The sequence below is a fragment of the Pseudorasbora parva genome, chromosome 23 (assembly GCF_024679245.1).
Source record: "Pseudorasbora parva isolate DD20220531a chromosome 23, ASM2467924v1, whole genome shotgun sequence".
Lineage (NCBI taxonomy): Eukaryota > Metazoa > Chordata > Actinopteri > Cypriniformes > Gobionidae > Pseudorasbora > Pseudorasbora parva.
This window is the reverse complement of record NC_090194.1, coordinates 22,746,783-22,772,660: the sequence shown is the minus strand read 5'-3', so window position 1 is coordinate 22,772,660 and position 25,878 is coordinate 22,746,783. Positions and strand designations below refer to the sequence as shown.

The window sequence follows — 25,878 nt, the reverse complement described above, 5'->3', positions numbered from 1 at the left end:
AACATTTTGAACAAAAAGCTGAGAATATTGTTTTTCAATAGTTTAGTTTTTTGGTTATTCATTTACTTATTTAGTTATTTACATACATTTGTTACCATGGGAAAATGAGAAATCTTTTGCAGGCATAGATAGAATTGGTGACGAATATGTCTCATTGCATCGAAATATTTCACCCAAAAAGACATATCAAAGTGGATATCGCATTATGCTGGTGAAGGAGTCTCAAACCACAGTTAATTATTCCCTAAAAATGAAAGCAAAAAAACGTTTTGTAATCTGACGCTGCACAGTACATTAATTAAAAAATAAAATTCCTTAGTACAAAAACAACATTTTTGCAAATATATATTGTAAAAGAAATAGCGGTATTAAAGGTTTTTTGCATATATTTTCAGCATTTTAATAATACTGTGAAGTTAAAGGAATGTAGTACTCTAGAAAATAGATTTTTGAATTTTATCAATCGATGCGAATCGGTAGAAGAATCATGATTTATGTGAATCATTTTCTTCCATGTCCCTACTAAAGACCAAGCTTGCAGCATCCCTCTCAGAAACTGAAGCTTTCGCACCTCGATTGCCCCCCGGTGACCGGTCCCAGTATAGCCGCCCCTCGTGGTTTCCAATGGACGCGAGGCAAACTAAACAATAACATTACACCTCAAATATTTTTCCCCCAAAGTTAGTTTGTCATTGAAGGCAGTTATCATCACTATTTAATTTCAAGTGTTCGTTTTTAAAATAAGTTATTTGATGCTATAAAAACGGGAGGTGTGACGTCATGATCAACAGCTGAGATTGTCTTCTCTGAATGTCACTGAGGCGCTAACTAAGGGTGTCCATGGTTAACAGATTAACCGTTAAAAATTGCGTAACCGAGTGAAACATTTTGCTCGGTTAAGTGGCGTGTCAATGACGTGCTTTGAATTTAGCAGTCAATGACGTGCAAAGCAGTCAATGACGTGCTTTGAATTTAGTTGTAATATATATTTTTTGCACCGCTAGAGACCGCCAGAGCGCTCCCAGGCATTTGTAATATCCACAAGAAGAAGTCATGACCAGAGACCAGTTTAGTTTCTAACATGAAGCGCGCAAAGAAAAGTACAGCGTGGGAGCACTTTAAAATTGAGAGTGACGGGGCTAAATGCAAGTATTGCAATGCAGTGCTTACCGCATTTTTCAGGCTATAAGTCGCTCCGGAGTATAAGTCGCATCAGTCAGAAAATGCGTCATGAAGAGGAAAATAACAAGTTGCACTGGCCTATAAGTCGCATTAGGGCAGAAGCAGAGCGGGAGCCGCGCGCGCTGTGCATAACGGAGCAGAAGAAAGAAAGTTGGAAGTGAGAAACTTGTGAGGGAGTAGAGAAAAGCAGAGGTTTACTTTAATTGTAAAGAAGAAAACAAAAAAGAGCTAATCGCGGACTGAAAGCAAGATGGCCAGAGCTGAAGGAACGAGTCCACAGATGTTTGAACTCTCTGCCGGGAGAGGCTCAGCCACGTGAGTCAAACGCTGTGTGAATCATTCTCGGCTGCATATTTTACTACATGCCCTTACCATGCAGGCACCCTCGCGGCCACTTGCATTGCTCGTGAACTAGAACGCATCTCATCCTAATTTAACGAAACTCAGCGTAGGCCTCACAGACATGAAATATATCTTAAGAAAGCTTGAAATGTCTTTTAACAATTTAAAACGAAAAGAAATAGGCTACTCTCTGATTATGTAATCCATGATGTGCATTTCTCTCTATAGGCGCGTTCACTACGGAGATGGCGGTCGTCAAATTAATAAACTAAAAATAATAACCCTGACGCACACTATGGTTAACCGAGTATTAACCGCTAAGGGCCTCGGTTAACGGTTAATGAAAAACTTGAAAACGTGCAGCCCTAGCGCTAACAGACTTTTTTTCTGTATTTTTTGGAGCAGATTGGAGCTTTAGCTTTTTAGCTTTTTTATTTCTACATTTCCATAATTGTTTATTTCACACCAACATAATTAATTGTTCTGCATCTGTGAGAATGTGGGCAGGCTTTTGATATCGCAGTTGTACTTCCTGCTCTCTACTGCGCAACTCCGGTCCCAAGACGTCAGAGCCGTGCAGGCCGCCTGAAAGCTTCAATTCTACCAAGCGGAAATGGATGATGTCACGTCGTCCATATTTTTTTACAGCCTATGCTAAAGACTGTTATAAGGCCTATATAATTTTAGTAATATTATTATTCTACTATTATTACTACTATTATTAATAATAGTTTTTACTTGTAGTATTATTAGTGAAATTGTTGGGACAGTAGCTCAGGCCAGGCTTGGATTGGGCTGCTCCATCAGAACAAGCTGGAAAAAAGCTGACCCAAAAGGAACACCATGGCATAATGTAGAGGGAGCTTTGCAAAGCAGGAGGAAACCTGGCATGTCAAGGCTGGTGCCATGAAAAAGCTGGACAGGATGGGAGGGCATAAGAAAAAGAGCCCTGATGTGTTCTTGATGTGTTCTGTTTACAATCTCCTGCCTAACTCCATCAAACCTCCATATTTGAGGGATTGCAGAGACCCAGCTGCCTGCTGTGTGGAAAGCCAGACAAAATTGAGTATGTCTTTTCAACATACAGTCAAGCTTATTAGATGGGAAATTGTGTCTTGGATGGCGAATGGTGTGGAACAAGCAAGGAAGATGGATAAACATTAAAAAGGGCACCCATTTTGCCAGGACAGAAGAGAGCACTGGAGCGGGATAAAGAAGCAGTCGGTTACTGGCCTCAGCAAATGGCTGGGAGATGGGGCAGACCTAAAGAAGCAGCTCAAATTTCCAGAGGAGATAGGTAAGGTAAGGTAAGGTAAGGTAAGGTAAGGTAAGGTAAGGTAAGGTAAGGTAAGGTAAGCCTTTATTTGTCCCGCAGTGGGGAAATTGCATTTAGCAACAGCAGGGATACAGGGATAAGTAAAATAATAATCTCACAAACACTAAAACATCAAATAACCTATGAATAACTAGATTAAATTATGCCCATCGGTATTGCACATTACAAGTTATTGCTCAGTCAAATAGCACATTACTTATATAGCCAAACATAAAAACATAAAAATGTAAAAAGGAGTTTTCTGTTAGGAATGATCATTGTATAGCCTGACTGCAGCAGGAAGAAAAGACCTGCGGAATCTTTCCTTCACACACCGAGGATGGAGCAATCTGTCACTGAAACTACTCTCCAGAGCTGACAAAGTATCCTGCATGGGGTGTGCCTCATGGTTCAGCATGGATGACATTTTTGCCAGGATCCGTTTGTCACCCATCTCCCGCACTGAGTCCAGAGGACAACCAAGAACAGAGCTGGACTTCCTGATGATACTGTCGAGCATCCTCCTTTCCCTCTCAGTGATACTGCTACTCCAGCAGGCCACACCATACAGGATGGCTGATGACACCACAGAATCATAGAAGGTTTTCAGGAGCGCCCCCTGCACTCCAAAAGACCTCAGTCTCCTCAGGAGGTAAAGCCTGCTCAAACCCTTCCTGTACAATGTCTCTGTATTGAGAGTCCAATTCAGTTTATGGTTAAGGTGAACACCCAGGTACTTATAAGAGTCCACTCTCTCAATGTCCATTCCCTGGATGTTCACCAGTGAGGGAGCAGACCGGTGTCTGCGAAAATCCACCACCATCTCCTTAGTCTTCCCTGCGTTAATAAGGAGGTGGTTTGGCCGGCACCAGTCCACAAAGTCCTGCGTCAGTCCTCTATACTCTGCATCATCGTCATCACTGATCAAGCCAACGACCGCAGAGTCGTCAGAGAACTTAAGCAGGACACAGCCATCAGTGTTATATCGGAAATCTGCAGTGTAGAGGGTGAAGAGGAAGGGTGTCCGTACCGTGCCCTGAGGGACACCCACACTACAGGCCACCTGATCAGACACACAGCCCCCGGCCCTCACAAACTGAATCCGGTTTGTCAGGTAGTCCAGGATCCACTCAGCCAGATGCAAATTCACATCAGTCTGCACTAGCTTGTCCCTCAAAAACACCGGCTGAATGGTGTTGAATGCGCTGGAGAAGTCAAAGAATAGAATTCTCACAGCGTTGCCGGGCTTCTCCAGGTGACTAAGAGCACGATGTAATAGAAAGATAACAGCGTCTTCCACTCCAATCCCAGGCCGGTAGGCAAACTGCAGTGGGTCCATTGCTGAGCTCACTTCTGAACGGAGGTGAGCCAGCACCAGTCTCTCCAATGTTTTCATCAGATGTGACGTGAGAGCCACCGGCCTGAAGCCACTGAAGTCCCTAGCGTGTGGTGTCTTTGGCACTGGTACTACACAGGAGGTCTTCCATAACTGTGGCACAACCCTCAACTTGAGGCTCAGATTGAAGACATGCCCAATAATCCCACATAGTTCATCTGCACAGGATTTCAGCAGCCTGGAGCTAATGCCATCTGGTCCAGCCGCTTTCCGTGCTTTTATCCTTCTCAGCTCTTTTCTCACCTGGACCGATGTAAAAGTTAGGTGTGCGCTGAGAGGGTGGCTGATTCCATGGGACAGTGAGGAGGTGTTGAGGTGTGTAGGGCCAGAGCTGTAAAGGGCTGGGGGTGTGTGGCATTGTCCCGGTGACAAGGTATGGACCAGCTGCGGGGGAGGAGGAGGGGGTGACTGGTCAAAACGGTTAAAATAACGGTTCAAATCTTTAACCCATTGCAAGTCACCCACAGCCTGTGAGTGGTGTGCTTTGAATCCCAAAATGGTCTTTAAGCTCCTCCACACACCCCTGATTTCTGCTCCTGCAGCTGCTCCTCCATCTTCCTCTTATAGCTGGCCTTACCCTCCCTGATCTTCCGTCTCAACTCCTTCTGTACAGCCCTAAGCTCCTCCCTATTCCCTGACCTAAAAGCTCTCTTCTTCTCCTTCAGTAGAGCTTTGATATTATAGGTCATCCACGGCTTGTTATTTGCAAAACACCTTACCGTTTGAGCGCACAGTATTTTCAAAACAAAAATTAATATAGTCTGTTATAGTGTCTGTGATCACATTAATGTCCTCTCCATGTGGGTCACAGAGCTCAGTCCACACAGTGGTGTTGAAGCAGTCCCTTAGAGCTTCCTCACTCTCAGTAGTCCACCTTCTCACCACACGGTGCTCCACAGGCTGCCTATGCACTACAGGTTTATACACAGGCTGTAGATGGACCATGTTGTGGTCAGCTCTGCCAAGGGGAGGGAGAGCGGATGAGGAGTATGCCTCCTTGGAGTTGGCATAAAATAAGTCCAATGTTTTATTGTTTCTAGTGGGACAACTGACATACTGAGTAAATGTTGGCAACACAGAGGAAGGGGGTGCATGGTTGAAGTCCCCAGAGATGAGGAAGAGAGCCTGTGGGTGCTGTGTCTGCAGGGTACTAATAACTGAGAACAGTGTATCACATGCAGTATCCGCTTTAGCAGAGGGTGGCACATATGCAGCTAACACCATAACATGGGTGAACTCCCGTGGCAGATAGTATGGTCTCATGCTAACGACTAACAGTTCAATGTCCCTGTTACACAGATCTATTTTCACTGAACAATGTCCTGGCTTACACCATCTCTCATTGACAAACACAGCCAGACCACCTCCTTTCCTCTTACCACTGTTCTCAGTCCTGTCCGCCCGCAGCAGATGAAAATAATCCAATGTAATGGCTGAGTCCGGGATGTGAGGGGTTAACCAGGTTTCCGTAAACACAATGACGCAGCACTGTCTATACTCCCGCTGATGCCGGATAAGCGCCGCCACCTCGTCCATCTTATTAGGAAGAGATCTCACATTTCCCATTATGACGGAAGGGAAAGAAGGTCTAAAGCGCCTCTTCTTTTCCCGGAGTTTCCTTCCAGCGCGACATCCTCGGCGAGTCTTCCGAAGTAGCTCAGCAAGAATCACATGTTTGTCCTGAGGGAGCATAACCGCGCTGCTCAACGCGATCAGCTGTTCCCTGCTATAAACAATGTGCACATGGGCTCCGACGCACATTGTGATTCGCGTGAAATGTCCACACTAAGCAAATGCAGTGCTAAATATTAAATAAATAAATAATATACAACTTAAAACGTCTAAAAAGCTAAAACTTGGACAAGTGAGGTGAAGGGTGGGGGGTAAGAGCTGTTGCAGCCGGCAGCCAGCTTGCACCAGCGCCGGATGGCAGGATGCACACTAGGCTCAGACCAGATTCTTTTGGGAACTAGAATTAGACCCCATTTACATGCATTTTACGAGCAACAGTTGGTGTTAAAAAACTTAATTTGTGTTCTACTGAAGAAACAAACACAGTGGGAAAATGCACAGAAAAACAATTCCTAACACCACAAAACGCACTGAAAAGATATGCTATATGACCCACTGTTAAAAACCACAACAACAATATTCAGTGTTTATTTTTGTGCAACATGAACGTCAATGTTTAATTTGTGTGACTTTACCAAAGCGTTTGATTTGTAGGCATATATTCCTCCAGTCGCGAGCCTGTGCGCTTTACCTGACGTTTCAGGCCCGCCTGGCCCGGCAGCTGCACACGCACTGGGACTAATATAATTCAGACTGACAAAATAATAAAAATGACCTTCTTCTTTTAAATAATAATAAAATCAATAAAAACGACATTCTTCTTCTAAATAACAAGCGTCATTAAGAATAATAATCATAATAAGAAGAAGAATCTTACAAATTGTCATGTAATTATTAAAGGGGGGATGAAATGCTGTTTCATGCATACTGATCTTTTTACACTGTTAAAGACTTGGAATCCCATACTAAACATAGACAAAGTTTCAAAAGTTAAGGTGGACGTTTGATGGGAGTATTTCTTTGTCAAAAATACTACTTCCGGTTAGTCATAAGTTTCAGCAAGTTTTTTTCGATCATGGGTCCACTTGACGTTAAAAGGTCGGAAATTCCTTGTATGGGCCGTACGGACAATTCTACCGGAAGAGCGTGAGAGAGGGAGGGAGAGTGCGAAAGCAACAGGCTACGCCCATCAAAGCGCTGGCTCGTAGGCTGCGCTGCACAGGTGATGTGACTTCAAGAAATTAACAATGTCACCAAAAAAAGTGCGTTTTTGGTTGCCAGACCAAGACAGTCCTGTACAGATTGCCAAAAAACCCCGCGTTAAGGCAACAGTGGATGTAATTTGCTTTTCCGGATCAGCAACTGAGTTGCGCAAAGGTTTATGTCTGTTCACTGCATTTCGGTGCCGACTGTTTCATAAACAAGGCCCAGCTCGACGCCAGATTTTCCGATCGCCTAATGCTGAAGGATGGAGCAGTCCCAACGATAAAGGTCCCAACGTTAGAACCGCAGGCGGTGAGTAAGACTGCTTCAAATGTCTGTGTTTTTGCCTATGCTCATCAAGTAGCCCAAACATGATCACGTATAGTTAATTGATCAATGGAGCATGCGATGTGTAGTGCGTGTACATTTGTTTAGCTGGCCACTATATGTGTAACTTTATGTTTGTGTATTGTAAAAGCACTCCAAACAACAATACACAAAGAGTGGGGAAATATGTTGAACTAAATAAGCGCGCTTCTTCATTCAAATGCGCTAGCCTACTATTCCATGTCTTTCTATGTAAACACTAACTTAGCCTGCCGTGCAAAACCAGTCCGCTTACTAACGTTACAATTGTCTACACAAACCACGCGTAAACACACACACACACACACACGTGCACTTCCCACATGTACACCTTCAAAGACAAAAATACGACGATATAATTCAAGTATAAATATGTAAATAACACAAGCCGCTAAGCATATTATATAGTTAGTGTATAACTTGTACCACATAGAGACGTCCTGCTCTAGTCGTTTTTGCTGCTGCTCCTGTTCAACTGCAGCCTCTGGGTCTGATTCCGGATCATAGATGTATGGCTGTATCTGATTAAAAGCCATATTTTTATTTTGAATAAAGTTTTTTCCCGCTGTTAGGGATGACACAGCTTTACGACGCACTCAACACAACAGCGGCGCGCACACGTCATTATTTAGCTCCGCTCACACGATACGCCCCCACCCGCTCGGCTTTTTTCGGAAAGACTCGGAACAGCGCATCTTTCTTATATAATTATAAAAAAATAAAGACTTTTCGGAGATATGCAGGATGCAATGCTACTCTATAGGTACTCAAGATTGACATGACACTGACTGAAACTGAATGTTTCACCCCCCCTTTAATGTGAATGAATGGTACTCCACATCACATCATCATCACTATCGTACACCCCAATACATGTGCAGTGATACGAAATTAAATGCTAATTGTTTCAAAACATGTGCTGTAAAATAATGCATTGTGATGGTAATTTATCATCCAAACAGCTATTTAAAATGCTGGAGTGCGCTTCTCAACCTCCACACTATTAACAGTACTCGTAATTTGGGTCCATATTTTGTTTTTGTAGGTGCCTTTAATCCCACTCTTTAAACTCCTAAATAAAACAATTTCGGGGTTTTATTCCACTTCCCTGGTGATGGTCTTGATGGGTGCGTCTCAATTATCTCACTAGTTCAGTAGTCAGGGCACTGATCAGGGAGTCAACCCATTGACTTATGTCATAGTCAGTGCCCTGACTAGTGGACTAGTGAGATGATTGAGCGCCCGATCTCCACGTCGGAGAAGTTTCGTTTCTTTGCCGTCTTCTGTTTGTCCATGGCGTAAAATGAGGGCGTGGGGGAGGCGGAGACTTGAATATATAGGGGCATGTTATTCTAATGACGATCGTTTTCAGCCGCGGCATTTATCAAGGGCAGGTATTGCGTACACCTGGATTGCAGAGGTACGCACAGCTTCATAAATCAGGCGATGAGAGGAGTGTACGCATAATCTTACGCCAACATATACACCAGTTTCTACGCAAGATTGATAAATGAGGGCCATTGTGTGTAATTGTTGAAAAGGAAAGTTCAAGCCAGTTCAGCAGAGGGCGCCAACAGACTATTATCATATGACTGCCCGAAAGACTATTGTGTTCAAGAATTAAAGGCGTACTTCAGTGCTGGGAAGATTAATCTGTATTTAAACTGGGTCATTAATGTAGTAGAAATTTTTAATTTGGTGCTTTCTATACTGAGAAAAGACAGAAAATGTATTTTTGTCTCATGGGGATAAAAGACAACAATTCCCAGAATGCTCCACTGCCCTATGAGGCCACTCCCAAAGCCACGGCTACTAGATTACTGGATCATTTTCACTTTCCTACCGCGACGCGTTCATTTTCATAAAATCAGTTTAGTTAGAGCGCTAGAACGTGTCTGTTCAATATGTGATTTAGCCGCTGACGGAGTGTCACAGCGCAAAACGCTGCAAGAGTCAAATTACATACATTCATGATGAGCTGAATAAGGACTCGTGATGAGAGCTGAGGTAAATGCGACAGCACTCGCGGCATAGAATCACAGCGCGTGTTCAGTCTGGCGCGTTTTCCGTACATGCCTTTGGAAGCTTAACTTTCATAGGAATTAATTTGAGAAGTTGAAACACTTATTTTTTCCGCCTGCCGTACCGTTTACATAAATGCCCGCAGCTGCTAGCTGAGCTGTGAGTGCGATCTCCCATCCCCCATGTGCGAGTTGAAAACGTGGAAATGGCTCCCTCTGCTGGCTGTAGTCTTAGCCTCTGGCCAAAAATTCCTCCGATGACACAAATTGACGATATTTGCATCATCGGAGGAATTTTTCCAGAAATAAAATGCATAAATCTCTTGTCTCAGGGGGATATGAGGAGGGGGAGCACAATCATTCGAATATACTCCAGGGTTTCTACTGATACAAAGCCATATGCTAATCACTGAAGTTACCCTTTAATTTTTTTTGTGAGGTGATGAGCAAAAGGAATGCCAGTACTTAAAGTTGTGTTTACAGAGTTAAAGGCACAATATGTAATGTTTCAGCATTAAAAATATAAAAGATCACTATATCTATGTTATATATTTTTTAAAGTTGTGTGTTTACATTATCCCGACAGTTCCAATTAACTTCTAAATCCAGAGAAATTAATATTTTAATTCGAAGACACGGACCGTGTCTTTATTTCCGTTATGTCGCCCGTCTTTCACGTCATATCCACGTTTGCGTCTTGCTTCCTGCGGAACTTCGGCGGAACCGCCAAACTCAAAGAGGAACACTGACAGTATAAGGGGAACACCCGTATAAAAAAGTCTGCATGATAATGGATCATGACTACTCTTTGCCTGTACGTTTTGCCAGCTCAACAAAGCGCAAACGTACGGGTGAAAAAAAATGACCCGAGAAGATTTTGGGACAGTAGAAGAAGCAAGAGACGTGTAAACCTTGGAGAAGCCTTTGAAAGATGGCGAAATCTTCGTGACAAGCTCGGACTGCAGAGAGATATGCTGATCTCGCTTTCGTTTTAATAAACAGGTAATTTAAGTAACCATTCAGCTAACATAATAATCATAACATGCTGTATGTTTGCATATTGCATAGCGATCTTGACCACATTGAGACGCGTTTAGCTGAATACGTATACATTTTGTATTGTATCGGCTTTTCAAACAGGCGGATTCTGTGTTTTTGGAGACTGAAACTGAGACTTTTTAAAACTGATTCAAAAGTATATTTATATCCGTATATTTGGTGACACGATGATGTCATGTGTAAAACGCAGATGGACTAGCTATTATTGGTTTTATATGTAGCTGGAGAAGGTAACGTTAGCTTCATAAGGTAATATGCCACTATCTTGGTCAATTAATATAAGGTGACCGTCACTTTTATCATATGTTAATACTAGCTACATATAATATCGATTTAATAATGATCTACTTATTCATATATCTCTGAGTTCCAAAATAAATGTTTATTAGAATGATTGATGAACGTGGGGAGCGACACAGCGCGTGTTCCAATGAACAACGTATTGCTGGTGCTGGTTCTCTCAATTACTATGTTTTATGTTGGTAATGATAAACTAAATTGAAATGTATTTCCTTATTGAACAGTTGATATACAGAATGTTCGACAATCGCGGATGCCATGTCAACATATCTATAATTTGAGTAACTCAAATTATGATGCGCGGTTAATATGTCAACATAGCCTACCAACTTATAGGTGTGTTGACATAGCGACCGCCCGCACAACATTCTGTCTCACACATTAGCTAACGCTACTGATAAGTTTGTTAAGTAACGGTAGCTCGCTGCTATTTCATTAGATTGACATTATATAAAGTGAAAAGCCGTAACTAAACTTAACAATAATAGAGATGTAATATAACAATTACCTTGTCAGTGAACATGTTTTCTGCTGGAGATGCCAGATTCGCTGGTTGACAGTGACAATGACAACAACTCCCATGAGCCCACGCACTTTCCCGACGTCATCAAAGTACGTCTGTTGTTATTATTTTGAATGAGTGACCCCTAGTGGCCAAAAGTTGCATACTGCACGTTTAATCTTGCTTTGATGGATTTGTGTGTGCAGAAAATTTTAAGTATTGTCATATTTACGCAATATATGTCTGCTTTATATATAATATATGTAAGGATGGCTTCGCTATCAAAGCTAAATGCATGTCTCGGAGCAATAGCCTTGTGGGCAGTGCTCCAATATATGTGCCTCAGGACAACCCGAATTTGTGGCCCGGTTCAATGTCCTTTTTGCCTGTCCTGTTCCATGTGAGTGTATAATGTTGTATGATTTGATGTGTGATATAAAGAATAAAACTCACCGAATCGCTCTTGTACCATCATGGCCACCTGTTTGCCCACATGAGTGCTGCCTGTGAAGGACAGTAGACCCACTCGCTCATCTTTGGCCATGGCCATGCTGTGTAAACACACACGCCTAAATGCTTTTCTCTGTACAGTAAGAGTATGGTACCAGAATAATTGTCAAAATGTTCATGCTGTATCTAGTGGTCATATGCGACTCAGGTGTTAAACTAATAAGAGTACAAATGTGCTTTAGTGCAAGTTTTTATTTCAATTTCATGTATTTGTCACATACCCGATGTCGGCGCCACCGCACGTCATAGAACAAATCGCACCAGGAAGTTGATTGTGCTCCAACACCTCAGCTACAATCCTATACAAGAACATGGAGGAAAAATATTTATTCTGGGTCCAGATACATGAGAAAACACTACAAACTATGGTTGGGGTTCTGAAACCCGGTATTAAAAGGGCCCCAGGGCTAAATGAAACATTAACAGTTCTGCTGTTGGTATTAGAAAACAACAACAACAAAAAAACACATACTATTATTTATTATACCTATATAGGTGTTATCTTGCAAATTCCTTCCCTTCACAGCGGTGTGCTGACATTTCTCTCTAAAACACAAACCAATCAGATTCAACATGATCTGTGATTTTTGTAAAATTCTTGCTAAATGTTGCTAAACTATAGGACGTGTTTAATAATATAATTCCTTTAATTATTATGCTAATTATAATTCCTGACAGATCATTTAATGTACCATTTTGAAAATGCCAATGGTTAGGCTTGAGAAAAATGTGCCATTTTCTGTCTCTTAAATGCAAATGAGCTGCTGCTCCCAGCCACAGAGGGCGGAGCCTTCACAGCTTGAACATTCCAATGAAAACTGAATGGGAATGAAAAGTTTTCCCCCTTTGGGGGGAAAAAATAGCTCAACGGAAGAAAAAAAAATAGCTCAACCTTAAACGGTTGAAAATGTGTATAAAACCTAACCATAGGCCTGTATTTTAAATACTATAAAATAAAGGTGTTAGATTAAAATTATTATAATATAAAAAATGAAAGAAAAATATATTAAAGTGATGTAAAAATGCGCGTTAAACTCACAGCTCGTGCTGTGATGGAGCGCAGTATTCTGAACAGAAACGCATGAGCTACTCGCGTCAACACTGCACTTTGCTTAATTAAATATTTTAGTTTCGTTTAAAAGTGGACATAAGCTTTCTATACGCATATTTCTCATGTCTGTGAGGCAAGTAGCCTGCTGCGTTTCGGTTTATTTATGAGACACGCCCTCCAGTTCATAAGCAAAAAGCGATCACTCCGGCGACTTCGACACGATTAATGTCTGCTATTAGCTTATTATTTATTAAACCCAGACAATTGGCCAAAGAAACCTTTATTAAAATTAATATACAATTTAAACAAAACGAAAGAATGCTTTCTACAAAACAAAACTTAATATTAAACTAAATATAACCACCAAAATCATTTCTGACTGACTCGCATCTTTGCACTTATAATCAGATGAAATGTAAAAATACTATTATAATAGGCCTATTTAAACATTATATGCAAAAAGAAAGAAGACAAACATTGTTTAATGGCTACAACAAAGTAAGCTACAGATAAATGTCTAAGCTGGATTTAATTATTTTACAGGTGAGCGGTTCATGAGCGCGCGCCTGCGTATTATTGAGCTGAGTCAAGCCAAGTCAGCTTTATTTATTATATAGTTCTTTCTTTTACAATGACGATTGTTTCAAAGCAGCTTCACAGTGTTAAACAAGACAATTTTTCAGCAAAATTTGATTTGGCTGTACAGTCGTTCTGGGAAAACAGTGATATTATCAGCTTATTTCATTAATGTTAGTTTTAACATGAGTCACACCGGTCCGCATCGCTCATTACAGGCTCGTTCTCATAATTACAGTTAATGTGTCGGGCTGGGGCGGGCTCGCACACAACGTGCACTGGCTCCGGTAGGGTCGGGCTTGATTTTTTGAGCACGATCTAAGCTCTAATTTAATATTTAAGGCGTCATTGCTGCTCGACCACATATCTGTCGTCTTTGAGAAGCGGCTGCAGAGCAGGGCTCAAATGAGGCCGCTACTGCTGGGTGGTGTATGTGGATATGGCTGCGGAGATTAGTGGTCTGCGCATCTTTAACCTTCACTTTCTTTCTCTTTTTCTTTTTTGCACAGCCTGCAGATAGCCTCTGTTGGATCCTATGGTTCTCCATTTGCATTTGGTTTAAATCCATAATACCGCAAAATTACTGATGTACATCTTTTCTTGGATATTAAGCCGTTGTACTCCATTTTATGCCTGGAAAAATTTTGTAGTGCGCGCAGGGGATTGGGCGGGATCAGTGCAGAGTAGATGATATTATCGGATATCGCGATATTTTTGAAGCCGATTATCGCCCCCAAAAAATTAACATATCGCCCAGCCCTATTGGCTACATTACTCACGGAGGCGAAAACACGTTGGAAATGTAATCATTTGACGAGTGCAAATACAGATACAGACTGGATTTTTTGCTAGCTCCTTTTCGCTGATAATATGCAATTATTACGAATTCTTACAGAGGATTACATATCCTAGACAAGCAGTTATGTGCAGCGTTTCACTCTAAAAGCAGAAGCTGCAGCAGTTGGCAGTGGTTTGAGGGAGAAAATTACACGCTATTATCAGGTCTGTCTCAAGCTCAGAACGGCGATGACTATGCGGTCCGTGGAAAAGCCTCCCCCTACGCCCCCTTCTAGCGCGGGGCCTGGTTTTGTGAGTTTTCGCTGCATTCGCGCTGTAAACCAATAGTGCCTTTCAGTCTTTCTGCCACTCAGCGGGGCGTAATCACAGTCACGCCAGCTGACGATGACGTCACATGCATTCCCTCTATACCTTTACTACCTTTCTGGGCCTTGAAAGTTGCAACGACATTCCTGCCTATGGATGGTTCAAAAACTTCTCAGATTTCATCAAAAAAATCGTTATTGTTCCGACGATCAACAAAGGTCTTACGGGTTTGGAATGACATGAGGGTAGGGCTGGACGATATGGCCAAAATTTATATCACGATATATTTCTTAATTTTGGTTGATACGATATAATTTCGATATCGATATGAACTATATAAAAGCTTTAGAAAAACTACCAAGAACTGCCACAAAGGATTTCTGTACCTACAAACTTCTGAAAAATGAATTTGCCAAGTCTATGAAACCTCCTCCTATAAAACTATATAATATTTTAGAAATAAAAACGGTACAAATAAATTAATGTTCACCTTTTATTTGTATTTAGCCTTTATACGAACAAGAAATGTGAAATCACCTTCAAATAAACATAAGACTCTCACTTCGCAGACGCAGTTTATTGAGCATTTTCTTTTAAGTTTTAAATTTCAGTGAAGAACGATTCATAGCGCTATATTCTCCTTTTATGCAAAACTATACCTTTATCTACTGATGCACACAAAATAAATAAAAGAAGACTCAATTCAGTGGCCTATTTGTGCTCTGTTTGAGATGAGTGCACGCTTCTTTTTGCAAGGCTTTAACAGGAGCAAATGATACGATTTTCGTGAAGCCATGTCTGACCGTCTTTCACAAGCTTTGAAAGGTAATTTAAACAAGAATGAACGCATTGGTGTTAATACATGTCATTGTGTGCAAATGTGGAAAGTATTAAAACAAATGTGCCACTTGCCTCTTACATAAATAGTCTACATGGATTATTTTTAACGCTTGGCATCGTATTGTTAGACATTATTGATGCATCTATGTCGATGTATTGTTACACCCCTAGTCGGCACCTCTCCGGCACATTTTGCAGCACACTGAAACCTGAAGTTTAAAATCAGCCCCATTCGCACGGGATTCGTATTATCTGGGGACCTCTGGTGATTTGTAATAATTGCAGAGAATGTCTGTGATCTTAATCCCGTGCGAATAGGCCATGTCTGTTATTTGTAAAGTAAAAACTCCCCCGCAAATTACCTACCATATTTCGCCGAACACCGAGGTCCTGTGATAACATTAGTCCCGTGCGAATCGACATCTCTGTGATTTGGCCAGGATTAGGCGGATTGTATATACTTTTTGCAAGCTTTTTTTCTTCCGGTGAGCATTTCTATCTTTATCTTTCACGAAGAATAAAGTCTGCATTCATAATGCGCACCGTTCAGTCATTCCCGTGCAGCCGCGCCCACACGGATTATACTTTCACTTTAGAATGAGTATCAATTTGAGAGTAATCTGATTGAATGGTGTTTTAAACATTAACATCAACACTGTTCTTAATGAAAAACATAACAGAACAGTATAGTACAATGACAATCTTGTTTAAATAGGCGCTTTTACATTTAGTTTTGAAACTGAATCTTCCGCCGTATATTGTCAGCTTCTCCTCGTGATAAATGAAATCTGATTCCTGCCGACTGAACGAAATTATATTTATTTATTAGGCTACTGTAAAATAATCAAAACGATATCGCCTGTTTATGATTTCATACAGCTATCTATAACTAAGACTTGACATCATATCCGGGAGAAGTCAGTAAATTCGAGTAAAATCACAGGCTTTGCTTATCCCATGCGAATGCGCCACGCAAAACTCAGATGTGGAGGAGTCATTTCTAAATCACAGAGGTCCCTAGATAATACTAATCCCGTGCGAATAGTGCTTTAGATAGACGAACCACTTCCACGCCACTAAAGAAAGTTAGTCTTTCTCCTTACTTGTGGAAGCTCGTTCAGTCACATTTGTGTTGCGGTCAGGGAAACTCTTTTTGTAGCTAAAACGTGCCGCGTTGGATCTATCAGCCTACTACTGCTGAGCACTGGCTGCGTGTCCGTGGTGTACGTCATCACGCAAGAAGCCAATCGTGTTCTGCTCTTTCTGATGGCATGTGCCCTGAACGCCAGTCATATCGAAATATAGGAAATGTGTTTAAAAATCATATCACCGTTATTGAAAAAAATTATATCGCGATATATATTGATATTGAATTATTGTCCAGCCCTACATGAGGGTGAGTAATTAATCACAGTTTTTTAATTTTTGGGTGAACTAACCCTTTAACTTGCTCTTCATGTGATAATGCTGACGTATGAAAGGCTGCACTGCAGTTCAGCCAGTTGCTTTTAGATCTATTCAGAATGCAACCCTTCTCACAGTAAATTCTTACCAGTAGATAAAAACTGCCCTTTTCTTATGTAATAGCTATTTAATAACTCTGAAATGCATGTGAAAAAAGAATTGGGGTGGGGGGAGGGCAAATACATGTAAATTACGTACTTCGTAACAGCAACACTTGTGAGGGGTGTCGTCGGAGCTCCTTTCCTGTGCAGAAAAGAATAAGTAAAAATTCTTACATTAAATGTCATTACTAAAAATCCTGCATCCAGCTGACACCCAAAGAGAAAAGCGAGGTCTAACCAAAGACAGACGTTGCCGCAGATGAGAGCAATGGCATTGTTCCAGCCATATACAGCCACAGGAAAGTTAAAGGCAGTGATGATTCCTACCAAGCCTACAGGATTCCACTGCTCGATCAGTGCATGACCTGGCCCTTAAATCACAAGTAAAAACACTCAGTGTCTAAAAAGATTGATACAACCAGTCTTGTTTATATGGATGTATAATGTGAAATCAACTCACTTTCAGAGGGTAAAATGGGTCCACCGATCATACGGGAAAGTCCTACAGCATAGTCACACACATCCACATACTCCTGCACCTCACCAATACCCTCCACATAGATCTTGCCCATCTCCAGAGAAACCTGCACACAACACACTCATGTCACAAGGCTTTGCTATCACACATTTGTGTGGTTTTCTAGTCGTTCTAAAGGGTTAGTTCACCCAAAAATGAAAATTCTCATCATTTATTCACCCCCATGTTATTCCAAACCTGTGAGTTTCTTCTGTTGAATACAAAAGGTAATATTTTGAAGAATGTTGGTAACCAGACAGTTGACAGTAAACATTGACTTTCATAGTATTTTTTTTCCTGCTATGGAAGTCAATGGGTGCCAATTTAGGTTTCAGCCGATGGGTACCCACAAGGGATGGAAATTAACTTTTTTGTCCACCGGCCACTGTGGATGGTGGATTTCAAAATCTACCAGCCACTCCATGCTTTTACCAGCCACTTTCTTGTTTTTAACCGACAATGTGTAACTGTATGTGAAAAATTAATACCACAAGCTTTACAATACTTAAGCAGTTTATTTAATCTCAAGTCTCAATGAAATACTGACATTCTCTCTATCTCTCTTATACACACACAAACCATGAACTGATATACATTTCATTAAATGAGTAGGGCTCTGTGCTCGGAGCGCTTTTTTTTTACCTGGATGTGGCATTTGGATGATTCGTGGTCTTTTATGGCTTCCAGTTTTAGGTTTTTAGTCCCAACAATGAAACTATTAGTTTTGGCATCTTCTGAAGCGTGTTGACGACACACCGAGCAGAACATTGTCAGTAGGGTTGCACAGAAATAAAAATTATTGGCCGAAACAGAAACACCAAAAGAAATTATGACAACTATTAGTACCATTGCATTTATGGCTAATGCTGTGACTGTGTAACTTTACTAAAAATCAAGGCATTGCAATTGCATACATTAATATTAAAGTTTCAAATGTTAATCAATTACAAATTATGCAAATATTTATTTAGCACATTGCAACAATCCACAGTATAAAATACAATTCAAACTAAAATGTTTAACTTGACCTCACTCATGTGTACATTTAATGATAGCTAATGTACAGGCCTAATGGCCTGCAGAAAGGTACAGAAATTCAATAAAGTAATCAAATGTAAAATAACTGCATATTTTAACTGTTTAAATTAAAGATTAATCCTTATTAAACTTACAAAAGCTATTCAAGAGCAGTGAGTGATGTCCTTTTGTTTGACATTAAACAGACAGCAGTAAAGGCTACTGCCCCTTTAAGACCTAGTGCAGGGATATGCTCTTCTTTCTCGACTGTATAACGTTCACTTGAGGCATATTCAGACTATGTCTGCTTGGATACTAATCAAGATGGACATGTTGACATAATTTTTGTGTGAGTTTGTCCATTTAAGCGCAAGACTTGAAAGAGAACTCAATATTTGCGCGCTGTGAGACGAGTGCGCGTTCTCGGATGATGCGCAGTGACGGGTCTTCTTTCAGCGCACGCGAGTTCGTATTCGCGTCTTCTGGTACTACATCCGGGTAATGACGGCGAAAACCACTGGTCATATTCGGACATACGGCCGCACTCGCATGCACTGAACAAAGTTTACAAAGAGGGGAAACGGCATGCTATTTTTATTTACCCGCCACGGTGGCCGGTAGGTGAAGCGAGTTTACCCGCCACAACTCAAAATCACCCGCATTTGGCTGGTGGCGGGTGCTAATTTCCATCCCTGGTACCCACACTCCATACACCCTGACTGCAACCAAATATAAGGCATTTATATTCACCTCTCTTTCCATGATAATAACTGGGCTAATTATAAGCAAGCAACGAATGCCATGGAAAACATTTTAACACACTTTACTAAGTAATTAATAATAGCCTCGTTTTTCAAGGCGTAAAGGTTACCTAGGCTACTGTAATTTTTTTCCATTCCATGGTGCGCTTGATGAATGAATTACAAAAAATTATTTTCGTCTCGCAAAGAAAAATCAGAGCCGGAATAAATAAACTAAGTGGCTGTTCAGCCAAAAAGCACATGAATTGACTTTATGATGGCCTTAAACAACTAATAAACTTAGTCATCAACTGTATTCAGCCATCGGCTGAAGAGAATGTTCTCATATGTAGAACATATGAGAATGTTCAGATCATTACTCCAGTGTCATTCTAATATGGTGATTTGCTGCTCAAGAAACATGAGACATCAGTTGATCAACACCCGTGTTGAAACCAGTTGTGTAATTTTTTTTTAGGATTCTTTGAAAGCTTTCCATTTCAGATAAATGCTGTTCTTTTGAACCTTCTATTCATCAAAGAATCCTGGGGAAAAAAGTTTAATTGTAAGCAAATTTAGCATAAAACTTATTTTAAAAACATTTTAAAAAAATCAAACATATCACAGTCTTAACTGTAGTATTGTTAGACTTTGAATGTTAAAAGGGGGGGTAAAATGCTGTTTCATGCATACTGAGCTTTTTACACTGTTAAAGACTTGGATTCCCATCCAAAAACTTTTCAAAAACTAATGTTGGACGTTTGATGGAGTATTTTTGTGTCAAAAATACTTCCGGGTTCTCACAAGTTTCGGAGAGTTTTTTTTCCGAGTATGTGTCCGCTTGACGTCGTCAGAGCGGAAGATCCTTGTATAGGCCGTACGAGCTCTTCTCCCGGAAGGGTGTGCGCGTGTGTCCAGAGGCAAGAGAGCAAATGCACGCCCATAAACGCTGCTCTCAGGTGCAGATAGTCGTGTAAGTAAACAACACGATCGTGTATAATGTTAGTTAATTTATCAATGGAGCGTGTTTAAATGCATTTGTTTAGCTAACCAATATAGGTGTCAGTTTATTTATTGTAAAACCACCCAAACATAAACCTAGCGTTCTCACAAAGCGTGCTTCGTCATTCAAATGCGCTAACAATTACTCCATTGTTGTTCTATGTATAACGTTACACTAGTCTGACGTGCAAAACCGTTTTGCTTGCAACTGCTAAGGTTTAGTCGCATACAATAGTCCATAAACCGAATCATGCCCTCATAAACTGCGAGTAAACACACAAAAATGTTGACAGGTCACAACATACAGTACATACCACAGAGACGGACGTCCTGCTGTTGCTGTTTCTCCTGTTCAATTTATTTCAGCCTCCGGATCTGATTCTGGATCATATCTGTAGTAGTTGAATCTGATTGATAGCCATCATAAGCCATGGTATATTTAGGGTAGCATTTTCTTCTCCATGCTTGAGGACATCACCGCTTTGTGCGGAATTGAAAAAATTAACTATAAAAATGAGATGAAACTCATGTCTGAAAGCTGGGGTTGTTTTTTATTGATTAAAATTAATGGAGAATATGTTGCATTTTTCTGTGGGTGCAAGATCATTATTACGGGATTGCCACCTATGCCATCAAATGCCAACATCCTTTAATATATATTTTGTGTTCAACAGAAGAAAGAAACTCATACAGGTTTGGAACAACATGAGGATGAGTAAATGATGACAATTTTCATTAATGGGTGAACTATCCGTTTAATGCAATCTTACCAAGCTGCCGAGAGCTTTAATCTGTCTTCTTAAAGCCTCTCCAATCTGCCGGACTATTTCACCTCTCTTTGGAGCAGGAACCTGAATGACACATGGTGAAAAGAGTTCAGTGGTTTATATATACCATACATCTGTGGATCTCTTTCATCAAGAATTAAAGGTGGGGTAAGTACTTTCTGGTAACCGTTGTTGATATTTCAAATCACCAAAACAAACACGCACCTACCCCCAAAAGGGTCTCTGCCCCTCAGCCCCACACATACGTAACCCAGGAGACGACTATGGCAAAATCTGTGTAACTAATCCAGGTCAAATATTTAATGAAAAAGTCACCCCTTCCATCAAAAAAAAACACAAAGCGTTCTCATGAACAACATGATAGAACACGAGCAAGACAGTCCAACTAACGACATATTAAAATTATGACAAGATTAGAGTTATAATGGTCACAAAAACGTTAATGTAGCTAGCTACTTTTTGATCGTAACTTGTAGTGTAGCTAACTACTTTTTCAAAATGGTAGCTTGAATGTAACTTAACTACTTTAACTTACAAGTAGCTTGTAAAGCTACCGTTTCAGAGTAGCTTCCCCAACACTGCTCATTTTACTACGCTTTCCCGCCTAGTGGCCAGGAATAAGCGCGGCCTTTGCGGCCTACTCCGAGCTCGTCGACACACGATTGCTTGGCCTTATGTTCCCATGAGTCGCAATCTTCTAAGCTCAATGAGAGATTTCTAAGTGTGCTAGTGCGTATCGCACGTTGACTGTCGTTTTTCAGCGATCTGCACAACTAGGTCTCCAGATCCTGAATGCAGCCATTTTTCCGCCCGCCTTCTAATGCAGTAGCTGCTCACTTCACCATCCTCATTGGTTCTGTGGAGTGCGGTTATTCCGCCATTTCGGCAATCTAAGTCACACAGGCCTCTCATCTTAAGCTGTTTAGAGCTCCGCATAGCCAAGGATTTTGGCCTTACGGTCTACTAAGCACAGTACGCGGTAGGGCGCTCGATGGCTGGTCTAGTGGCCACTTTACGCCACCTTTGGTTAAACCTCACTGAGATTCGCGACAAGGAGAAGGTTTTTCCTCCTCGACGCGCTCTATGTCTCAGGGGGATTTATTGGGAGAAAGGCAGTTCATGCCTAGGAGAACTAGAGTTTCTTCTAGCACCTCTCCTTCCCAGCCTAAAGAGCGCCCTCCATCCTAAGGAATTTCAGGAGTGACCAGAGCCACCCCCCACCTGCCACGATTTGGGGAGCTCGTGGTCGCTCCTTTTCACGACAAAGACCTCTTCGGTGCAGATGAAGTGGCCTGGCAGTAGCTTTCCACTCCTGCTCCGCAAAGTCGTTCCTGACCCTCCGGGCAGGGAAAAGAGTCGCGCTAACGTTCGGGGCTGGGTCAGACTGCGCAAGAGTTTCTGCCCGCCTCCTGGCCGTTCTCTGGGTCCACCGCTTCACACTCGCCGCCAATGCGTCTCGAGGGGCAGAGTCAGCTCAACCTCTCGCCACTCCCACGCCAGGGAATGGAAACGCCTTAGGCGGGTTTTTTTACGAGTGGCCAGTATGGCTCAAAGGTGATGAGCTAGAGGGGCGGCGCTGCGCCATCAGCCAATGAATTGGTGTGATTCTATAAGGGCTTCAGACAATCGGCACGCCAGGGGCGTATCCCAATATGCGTCACTCGCAGCGTCTCGTTCCCTATTCAGAGAACATAGGTTACACGAGTAACCTGAGACGTTTGTTATTCCACTCGGCCCGAGTCCTTTTTCTAAAACGTTTTGACACTTACACCACCTTTAAGCATCTATATCTATATATATCTATATCTATATATGTGACCCCGTCTATGAAACCCCGGCTAAACTCGCAAAATTTAATTATGAGATTTTGATCGTCAAAGTGCCATAGCCATAAAAATGAATTTGTGTTTATTGCTGTAAATGATAAATTATACCAAGGGGTTTGAGATACAATACTCAATTTTTAATTCATAACATTATAAATACTGAAATTAGTGATTTTATTGACACTACACTTCATACTTTTGCACAAAAAAAATATCGGATGCAGGCTCCCTAAACGTCGATTTTAATCATCTCAGGGGGTTTTCATCACAACAAGACCAGCTGATTCTTATGATAGATCGGTTCAGGAAATTAAAAAAAAAAAAAAAAAAAAATTACCATTAGGAAGAGAAAGACATTAATATCAAACGGCCCGAGCCGCAAACAGGTCATTGCGACTTAAGCCGGGTTCAGATGTCTGGCGAGATATTTTCATGTCATCACCAATATTTTAATTTTTTCTTCTTTGTTTTGTAGCTCAACATTGTGCCAATAATTACAATCTTAATTTAAAGTCATATTAGGCCTGCTATGTGTCAATATAAAACGTTGTGGATGGTGGTGCGTCAGATTAATGGAGTGTTTCCCAACCGGGAAGCCGCGTAAAAGGTTTCAGCGCGCAGTTTGCATCGCGGGTTAACTCACATCTGATGATGCATATTTAATATAGGTTGTAACTTGAAAATAATGCTTTATGTATGTTTCTGTCGATGGATACAAATTATACATTACAACACCAGCGATAATAAAAAAACGTGGGCAAACGGTCTCTCTTAGTTAACTTTGTTCAATGCATGTGAGTGCTGCCGTATCTTCGAATATGAATACGGGTGTAGAGCCAGAATACGCGGTTGAGAACTCGCATGTGATCGTGATGTGAGAAGATTTGTCTCTGTGCAGTCATCCGAAAGCACGCACATGCACCTCTCACAGCGTGCAACTATTGAGTTCTCTTTCAAGTCTTGCGCTTGAACGGGCAAACTCACACAAGAAGTAGCCTATGTCAACATGTCCATCTTGATGAGTATCCAAGCAGACATAGTCTGAATATGCCTTAAGTTAACATACAGTCGAGAAAGCGACACCCCTGGGTCTTAAAGGGCCAGTAGCCTTTACTGCTGTCTGTTTAATGTCAAAGAAGATTAGGAATCACTCACTGCTCTTGATTGAATAGCTTTTGTAAGTTTAATAAGGATTAATATTTAATTTAAACAGTTAAATATGCAGTAAATTTTCATTCGATTACTTTATTCAATTTATTTACCTAAAACTAATGCTAGACCTACCTGAAAAGAGCATTATTTTATTATCTTTACTCAATAGTAATTATTTGTGCTGCTGCTTTGCATTTAAGTTATTTGTTCTTTTCTTTATTTTTTTTGACAGTAGTCCTTTTTTCCATGAACATAACAAATACCGAACCATACAGAAACCGTGAACCTGAAACTGTGAACCTAAAACCTAAAACCAAATCGTGAGCAATCTGTACCGTTACACCCCTAGCGTAACCTATGCGAGGGGGTGCCAGAAAATTTTGAACATTTTCAAAGGGCGCCATGACTGAAAAAAGGTTGGGAAACACTGGATTCATGAATTAAGTTATCTAGGCTATTTGACATGGCAGCACTTAAACACGAGCAGGAACTTGATTACAGTGACTGAGTTAGAGAAGACACTACAATTAAAAACTGAACGTGTCTGTTCAATATAATGAGTGAGTCACCGCGCGAGTATCACAGCAAGCTGAGTGTAATCTCCCATCCCCCATGCAGATTCAAAACATGCGGAAATGGCTCCCTCTGCTGGCTGTAGTCTTTAGCCTTTGGGCAAACATTCCCAAATTTTGGAATGTTTTGAAATGGAATTTTTCCAGAAATCAAATGCATAAATCTCGTCTCAGGGGGATATGAGGGGGGAAAACACAATCATTTTAATATACTTGTTTTTGTGCTTTTTGGACATACGCATCATAATAAATAGGCCTGTTTTACAAACATTTAAGAATTTTCCCATAAATGTGTCATATATCACTGAAAATGGGAGAATCTCAGCTTTAATGTGGTATATGGCACATATGCAGGATAATTATGCATCAAATGTATTGCAGTATTAAAAATAAGCTTGTGTTTACATTGGAATATCTCAAAAACATGATTTTCTGAGCCCGAAATTCAGCAAATCTTTAACATAGCCATACTCAGTTAATATTAGAGATATCAAGGTAATATTTTAACAGAATGTTCTTTACATTATGTAGAATGATTTTATGTCGAAAACAGTGAATCACAAAAAAATGACTTCAGGAGGGTTTTCTCAGACAGGGTCACACATATTTATATATATAAACATATAAACAAAGCACTGAGCTAAGTTGATCGTAGAGACCATTGGTGCCAATCTATTATCTACTTAGGCTTATAATGCTTTTGAGACATGCAGCTTAGTACGCTTTGTGAACCACTTCAAAAGATTGGAAAGTACAGAAGCAAAAACACAAAGCAAAAATATTTTGTTACAGTCCATTATCGCTGAAAACATGCAACTAGAGTACACCCTTGCGTACAGTGGTTAGTTACACCATGGTATTAGAGATGATTTTCTTTATTTCCACCAAATGGCACAAATATGCCTTCATTCATTACTCTAGTTCTGACTTAAAAAATGCATACATTGGAAAATTAGGGTGGCAGTGGCTCAGTGGTTCATGTAGGTTGTCTACAAACCAGAAGGTTGGTGGTTCAATCCCCGGTTCCACCTGACCAAGTGTCGAAGTGTCCATGAGCAAGACACCTAACCCCAGCTGCTCCTGACGAGCTGGATGGCGCCTTACATGGCTGACATCGCCGTCGGTGTATGACCGGGTGAATGTGAGGCAAAAATGTAAAGCGCTTTGGACAAAAGCGCTATATAAATGCAGTCCATTTATATAAATGCAGTCCAAAATGATTTTCTCTCTAATATTTGTATTTAATATTTAAGAAAAATAAATGGTGAACATTTCAGAGGTGAATATTCTTGTTTCTTTAGTACCATAAAAAACCCTCAAAATACAAAGAAATTAAAACTAAAATATTGATTTAATCCGT

The 25,878-nt window shown here is 40.9% G+C and overlaps 1 protein-coding gene across 1 annotated transcript in view; it reads right to left on the bottom strand.

Moving 5' to 3' along the window:
- Window positions 1-25,878, bottom strand: part of aldh7a1 (aldehyde dehydrogenase 7 family, member A1) — a 100,885-nt gene that overhangs the window by 55,860 nt on the left and 19,147 nt on the right. Inside the window, exons 4-9 of the mRNA XM_067432737.1 lie at window positions 20,951-21,031; window positions 17,365-17,488; window positions 17,143-17,275; window positions 17,002-17,046; window positions 11,990-12,067; window positions 11,712-11,809 (exon numbers count right to left, since the gene is read on the bottom strand). Coding sequence (XP_067288838.1) covers window positions 11,712-11,809; window positions 11,990-12,067; window positions 17,002-17,046; window positions 17,143-17,275; window positions 17,365-17,488; window positions 20,951-21,031 — 559 coding nt within the window. The remainder of the gene's footprint in view (window positions 1-11,711; window positions 11,810-11,989; window positions 12,068-17,001; window positions 17,047-17,142; window positions 17,276-17,364; window positions 17,489-20,950; window positions 21,032-25,878) is intronic.